Source organism: Neolamprologus brichardi, chromosome 14 (assembly GCF_056152115.1).
Source record: "Neolamprologus brichardi isolate AB-2024 chromosome 14, ASM5615211v1, whole genome shotgun sequence".
NCBI classification, from domain to species: Eukaryota; Metazoa; Chordata; class Actinopteri; order Cichliformes; family Cichlidae; genus Neolamprologus; species Neolamprologus brichardi.
This window is the reverse complement of record NC_142117.1, coordinates 2598614-2606244: the sequence shown is the minus strand read 5'-3', so window position 1 is coordinate 2606244 and position 7631 is coordinate 2598614. Positions and strand designations below refer to the sequence as shown.

Genomic DNA, 7631 nt, shown 5'->3' with positions numbered 1-7631 from the left:
GGACAAACTCATCTCTCTCCCTCACCAGAGATGTGGGTTTGGCCTCTCTCCATATTTTGAGAAGGTTAACCCTCTCGAGGCAGGCCTTGCCGATTTGCAACAGTTAAAAACTAACAACCTGATTACTCTACATACATATTTTATGAGTTTTTTTTACTCAGAAGTACGACTGCAGGACTTGGTTGTGCATTAGAAGCAAAAAGTTTAATTTGAGCCTGAGAGTGTGATATATATGATAAGGTGATATACCTGTGTGGCTCCTCTCCTGTCTGACCGCACCACTGCATAGTCAACACCTATTACTCATTCACTGTGTGACCATGAAGGCTCCTTACAACCTGCTGAGCAACTTTGAAATGAAAGAAGGGAGTAATGCAAGCACTTTGTCTCCCTCTAGCCGCTCTGCCGTACAGGCACTCCTGAAGTTCCTGAGCCTGGAGACAATTTTCTCGTGATAACCTTCCCAGTGTGTGTCTTTGCTCTCAGGTCCAGAACATACTGAATGTCCTTCTTAGCTGGGCTTGGACCTTCCTCCCAGTTTTCCTTAATCAAGCTTCCTGCCGAACAGCAGCTCAAAGAAAGAAAATCCCATGGAGGCCTGGGGCACCTCCCGCACTGCAAGCAACAAAGGTTCTAACCAGTGATGCCGATTGCTTTCATCCCCATGAATAAACCTATGAATCATGGGCTTCAAAGTCTTATTCCGTCGCTCCACCAGCCAGTCCAGGATTCTGGGGGAAAATCCAGAATTTCAATAAGACTTTAAATTTTCCAAGGTGGTTATGTTTGTTTGTCATGTTTGCATGTGTATGTATGTGTGTACTGTTCTGTCTGAAAATACAATAGCTAAAAAAGTGTTGAGCACATTTTGATAAAACTTTGTAGGGTCCAGAGTGGGGTCATGTTAAAGTTTGGGCTACATCCATCCAGGTCTTCAAGGTCAACTTAATGATTTATTGGTTGAAAATTGACAAAAAACCTCATAACTTAGAAACCACAATGTGAAAGAGTGCATTGTCAAAAACGACCATATTTCAAATATTATGTCATATTTGACCTGTGACCTCTCCTTCAAGGTCAACAGAGTAATAACCATCAAGTGAACCACACATTTAAACTCATTATACAATAAAATGAATGGTGCATGTTTCATATCCACATAAATACAAAATAATTATACTCAAAGTTCTGTCATTTATATTAACATAGATTTTAACAAGGCAAACAAAAGCCTGCACTTTGCACTTGTTTTTACTGCACTATAAACTAAGGTTTAAAAAGAACAAAGAAAACAAATTGATACATACAAAATACAATAATATTCCTTTAAAAGTAAATATCGTCCAAAGAGTGAGCTGCTTCGGTGGAGGTTCGAGTGCATTTTCAGCCCACTGGAAGACAGATTCATTTGTCAACTAAAATATTAACATTCAACATACACAGACTGGTATTCAGCCATCATAATGATCAAAACTATAAGTGCAATAAACCAGTTTTAAATGAAATAATGTGGACAGTGAATGAAAATATCGTCTATGGTTAAGTTTTAATAAAGTAAAAAAGCAGGCACTGAGACAGAATCAGATAAAAATGGATGTGAACAGATCAATAAACAGACCAATAGAAATAGAGCCGCTCTCCTAGGAGCTGGCACAGGGAAGCAGCTTGGTGCTTCACATTCCTGCCCAGCCATTCTTCCCCACTACCATGTCACTCTGTAAAACGGTAAGGCAGCTGTTGGCTTCCATCAACTCAAAGTGCATCTCTGAACTTATCCAGCCCAACACCTGCCCATCCTCTCACACTCTCATACACAAACTGCTGACGCACACACATATGTGATGAAATCTGTGCACAAGCTAGATCACAACAGTCTTATGAGAACTTACATGTGAGAGAAAAGGTGAGTTGTTCTTGTTGAACTGAAGTAAAAATCACTCCATGCGATGCAGAGTGGGCATCAGTGCAAAGTTATCTTCTAGACAATGTATGCTTGGTGCACAGTAAATGATGGCTAACTAACTGAACAGAAGAGCAACATAACGACTGAATGTCCGTGCTATTGTTCACTGATCATATACAAAACAAACTCTTTACATCTCAGCTGGACAAGGCACAAACTTTTTATTGCAGCATTTCAAAACGTGAATATTTACTCAGCAGTCGGACTGACTGGTAAACAGGCACATACTCCAGGTTTTTATGGGCAGTCTAGATGCTAGGCCCGACACTCAAATCCACTCTGCTCCCATTGGCTCATCTCGCTGAGGGTAAAGGCCTGGTTTCCAACTAGCTACTGCCAGCTTCAGCTTTCACTGCACTCTGAAGTCACACGTCATCAACAGTCCAATCAGGCTGGACTTGGGCACCAAAGACTTTCACACAGTCCAGGGGTGGTGATGGTTTCATCTTTCTCCCTTGCCACCCCCCTCATTCCTCCGTGTGTTTTTATCCTCTCCTCCACCCGGCTATTTTCAGGCCTCCGTTTTGTCTGTGTCTGCTGTTCTGTCTGCTGTCGTTTTTTAAAAAGGCCCCTCTGACTAGTCTGGATGGATCCACTGCAAGGTCACAAAAGTAGCTGTTAGAGTAAAGTCATTCAGGAGTCCGGTCACTGCTGCAGAGAACAAGTTATCAAGTTTTATATGCAATGGATGTGAACAGATCAACAAACACACTCACTCTCCAAGGAGCATAAAGAGTGTAAAGTCACTCCTTTTTAAAAATTACATTTACCTTAAAAACACACAGATATATATGTAAATACAGTATATTAGGTTAAAAACAGAAAAAAATTCTGACAAGCTTAAAGTGACTTTTACTCAATACTAGGGATGCAACGATACCAATTTTTTCAAACCGATACGATACCGATACTTGGATCTGAGTACTTGCCGATACAGAGTACAAAAACGATACTTCTACCACACACACACACACACACACACACACACACACAAAAATACAATTAATTGGAAGACAGGTTTTATTTTATTCTCTGCCAATAGTAAATAATATCTTAATAAAAATGACCACAAAAAAATTTCAAGTGAAAAATAAGCACTTCTGTTAAATTATTGCAGAGTCTCCACATTGTAATTTTACAAAATATCACTGAACTATTGGCACTGTCTCGAGCTTTCAGAATAATAAATAAACACTTCTGTTTAGAATAAAATAAATACAAATTAGGTTTGAAAATAAAATAAACTTGTAAATTATTGCAGAGTGTCCATATTGTAAACAAACAAACAAAATAATAATTATTAAATAAATAATAAATAAAATAATAATTGGCTCCTTAGTGGCCAATCTAAAAAACTACAACAGAAATGACAAGCCACCCTCTGATTAATGAAATAAGTTGGTATCGGTTAACTTTTACGAGTATGAGTACACACACATTTTACAGTATCGGCCCCGATACCCGATACCAGTATTAGTATCGGTGCATCCCTACTCAATACAGTCTGAACTCTCTGAAGCACCTTTTGTTCCAGTCTCTGTCAGTGGGATTCATAGTTTTATAATGTTGAGGTCCAGACTGTGGGGAGGCTGGATGATGTCACAGTACTTCTCTTTGCTCATAATTCCATTAATACTGACGAGATCAATGACATTAGTGACGTCAGCCCCAAACTATGGCAGAGCATCCACTGTGTTTTACAGATGGCTGTCAACACCCACCCTGGGGCCTTTATCTTACCCCCTCCTACAGATTGATGATACTTTGAACCAACAATTTAAAATGTTTCATTTTGAATCAAAATTTTAGTTTTATAAATGTGACACTGTTTTATATTTGGCATTTTAAATTCAACTAAGAAATTAGAAGCAAATCATGTTTGTTCCCCCCCCGCCCCAGACTGCTGGTAGCAAAGATACATTTTAAAACTGGTTCTTTGCTAAACTGTCTTATGTGTAGACACAGCACTGGTTTATACATATGTGGGTATCTCTGGATCACTTCCAGTACAACTGCTATTTTAGATGGCTCAGAGTTCCACTGAAACCACTTTTATGTGATCTCAAATTTGTGGAAGAAGCAAATCTTCTAATAAACTGAGCATCATCACAGGAGATTCATTCACTGCAAACAACCTCTTGCATGCTGTTGTGTGCACATCCATGGGACCAACACAGCCTTTGCTTACCACCCCATCGTACTCCATTCATGTTCATCCCCGTCCCCAAACAAAGTTCAAGTTAAAGTGTTGTCATCATTGTGACACACTGAATAATATACTGTTCACATCAGTTTCATAAGCAGAAGGAAAGTGGAGTGCTCTTAAAATAGCAGCAGAACTTGATGGTTAAGGTAAATCCATTATACAATAGACTCAAATGTACTTATTCTGCTTCCTGGAGCATCGACCTGCTACCAGCAAAGCTTTGTGATGTTTGTAGTTTTTATGTCTGTCTGGCTGGCGAGACAGAAGACTTCCTTCAACTGAATGCTATAATGTGTACTTGAATTAAGGTTTCCAAATTAAGCCACAAAAGAAAAGAAACCTGTGTATAAATCAGAGGGATCCCATGTCTGCTTTACAGAATCTTTCTTACAACTTTCATGTGAACAATTAATTATTTCTACCAACACCTATTAGTTTATTAAAAGCACATAACAAAGCAACACCTGGTAAAGTCTCCTTTCTTTATGAACCATTTAAAAACTACAGTTTGTTTACAAACAGTTCATGAAATTAATAATATCCAAAGCTGCCCTCACAATTCTGAATACTCTCGCTGATACTAATATAGTTTGCTCTTGTGTGTCAGTCAGGACTGTCAGGACTTTTTACCCCACATCTTAAATTTCTCAAAGATCCTAAATCCCAAAAGGTTGATTCTGTTCATCTGGATGTAGCGTAATCACATAATTACGCTACATCCAGATGGATTTACTTACCTGGACGACTGATCGAGACCTCCTTGGCCTAAAGTTTATAGGTCATGACTGTGGGCCAAGAAGCAAGCAAAGGGTTAGGGGTTGCCGGAGGTTTCTTCCTGTTAAAAGGGAGTTTTTCCTTCCCACTGTCGCCAAAGTGCTGCTCATAGGGGGTCATATGATTGTTGGGTTTTTCTCTGTATCTATGAAGCGCCTTGAGGCGACTTTTGTTGTAATTTGGCGCTATATAAATAAAATTGAATTGAATTGAATTGAATTGAATTCAAAGCAGCGTAAACAGGACTGTGTCTGAACATGACAACAGCTTTGGTCGTCTGTAACTGTTAGACCAACTATAACTCATTGTTTTAAAGGAACGCCACCCAGTGGGACAGTGCTCTGTTTTAGGTTCTGTAAAAACGGGAGAAAAGGGCTAGATCACTGTTAGTAGCTGTTTATCATCCTTTTGTAGGACAATAGTAGTAACAATTAAAAAAAAAAGAGACCAGTGTTACCCTTTAAACAACCAACTAAGCTTCCCTTTCCCTCAGTCTACTCAGGCACTCAGTTCCAGTTATTCACTTGGCTTTCCACAGCATCACAGTAACACTTGATGTGCAATACACTGAAACCTGAAAAAATACAATGATTAGAAAAAATGACTGAATTATTAATTTCTCTCTTCCTCGTAGTCCTTTCACCAGAGGATGAGGCAAGGATGGAGTCTCCATGGATACTCCATCGTGTCCTGTGCATCCGTCAGTGTCAAACATATATTCAAACCAGGTCCAGGGGTCAGTTTTGCTAATTGGAGCACAAACGTTCCAGGCTAACTGAAAACAGAAGAATTACCACAGCAGAACTGTAGAACTGTACCACTGTGAAGGTGCCATGCAGGGATAGAACAAAAATGTGTTAATGATACAACAGTCATGTCAGTGGAGTGAATACAGTTTTGAATTTAATCAGCAGCCATGTTTGACTCGGACTGATGAGCCTTTAATCCAAAAATGTGTAAAATGCAATAATTTGCACATATTATAAAGCCATATTTTATTCACAACAGAAAATATCATGTTTACACCAACAAATTAAAAATGTGCAAGAACTTCAGGCGTCATATAGCTGGATCCACATATTAAACACTTTTGATGATGGCGTTGCCAATTCCATAAGCACTAATGCATCCCAACGCATCAGATATGCAGACTTTTGAACTGAGCACAGGTAACAAAGCAAGATGCTCCTTCTTTAGATCGTTCATGGAAAACATGTCTGGACTAAAGAGGGACTCATGTTCCAAAAACAAGGACCACAGTAACTCAAAGCCCCCTCACCACACTCGGATCTAATTCTGGGAACAGTTTAAAGACGTGCACCTGATGACCTGAGAGGTCTGACACTGTAGTGGAGAGGGGACAAAGCAGGGAAAAGCATTGGGACCTGTATAAAGTAATAGAAGGATTTTAAAGATAACTCCTTTTTGATTACTTGTAAAATGATAATAATTAGTATGTATTAGTAAAACGTTCCTCTTTTTAGTACCACTTACAGTTTCCAGTCTTTTATTGCCACAGTCTTAACTTTTTCATAAAGTAATATTTTCTTAAAGGGGTACAGTCTTATTGTAAACATTTGCTTCTCTTTCTGTTTTCTGTTGTGAATAAATTATAGCTTTGCAGATCGCTGCACTTCTGTTTTTATATACAGTTTGTATTGAGGTTGTATTCTAAATGACCAATCTTTCCTGATGATAAACACAACAGCAAACCAGTTTCAGTTGTGAAATACAGCTGAAAATTCTTACCCGAGCCCAGATTTGGTCAGGTGAGGAAATGGACAAAAATGATTGCTAGACCTACATTCAACAGCATCACAAGAACCACCAAGATCGAGTTAGGGCCCTGTGGAGACACACAAGAAAGCTCTTTAAGTTATTTCATTTATTTTGCAACATTATGATTACTGACGCTATCAAAGTCAACAAGACAAGCAGTGGGCCCCACTGACAGCATACAGTATGTAGTGGAAACTAGTAAAGATATCCTCTTGAATTCAGTTCAGTGGAGATCAGAATACTTTATTAATCCCTCAGGAAATTGTGTGGATTACAGTTGCCCAAAGAAAGTAACAGACTAAACTATTTAAATAATACAATATGTTACAGAGTTTACCACTTTAAGAGCTGGCACAAATCGCTCAATTATAAATATGAAGAGTATTACAGAGGTGAAATATATATGATTGACATTTAATTCTAACCTGTGAACTTTTTACTGTAGAGCAACAGTGTGTAACTATTGCAGTGTTTACAGTGTATTACATGAAGGAGTTGTACAGGGAGATGGCCACAGAAAATAGTAGTTGTCCAAGACAGCTGTCTAGTTCAGAGTTCCCACTTTCTTCTTCTGCAGAAGGTCTTTGGTAACATTTGTTTGTCATCTTCTTATAATCCTTTTGTTGCTTAGCATTTTGATACAGCCACACACTTTACAGTATCACCTTTTGCTCTTGTATAGATTCATATCACCCTGTTTGTGTGTTTGTCGCTCTTTTCTTTTTTGCTCGTTTGCAAACAACCTTTATTATACCATTTATGAATTTTGTTAATAAATCTGAACTGCAAATTTTTATTTAAATTTTGCAAGACAAATACTTGTCAAACAGGCCACCACCTACTGAAGCCAACAGAACCACATCATCCGCAAACAGCAGACGTGAGATTCTGAAGCCACCAAACTGGAAG

At 38.6% G+C, this 7631-nt stretch overlaps 1 protein-coding gene across 1 annotated transcript in view; it reads right to left on the bottom strand.

Moving 5' to 3' along the window:
• Nucleotides 1-933: 933 nt before the first annotated feature.
• LOC102788964 (junctophilin-1-like) overlaps nucleotides 934-7631 on the bottom strand; it is a 39779-nt gene continuing 33081 nt past the window's right edge. The window contains exons 6-7 of the mRNA XM_087850616.1: nucleotides 6693-6789; nucleotides 934-2558 (exon numbers count right to left, since the gene is read on the bottom strand). Of these exons, the coding sequence (XP_087706742.1) occupies nucleotides 6709-6789 (81 nt within the window). The 3' untranslated portion in view covers nucleotides 934-2558; nucleotides 6693-6708. The remainder of the gene's footprint in view (nucleotides 2559-6692; nucleotides 6790-7631) is intronic.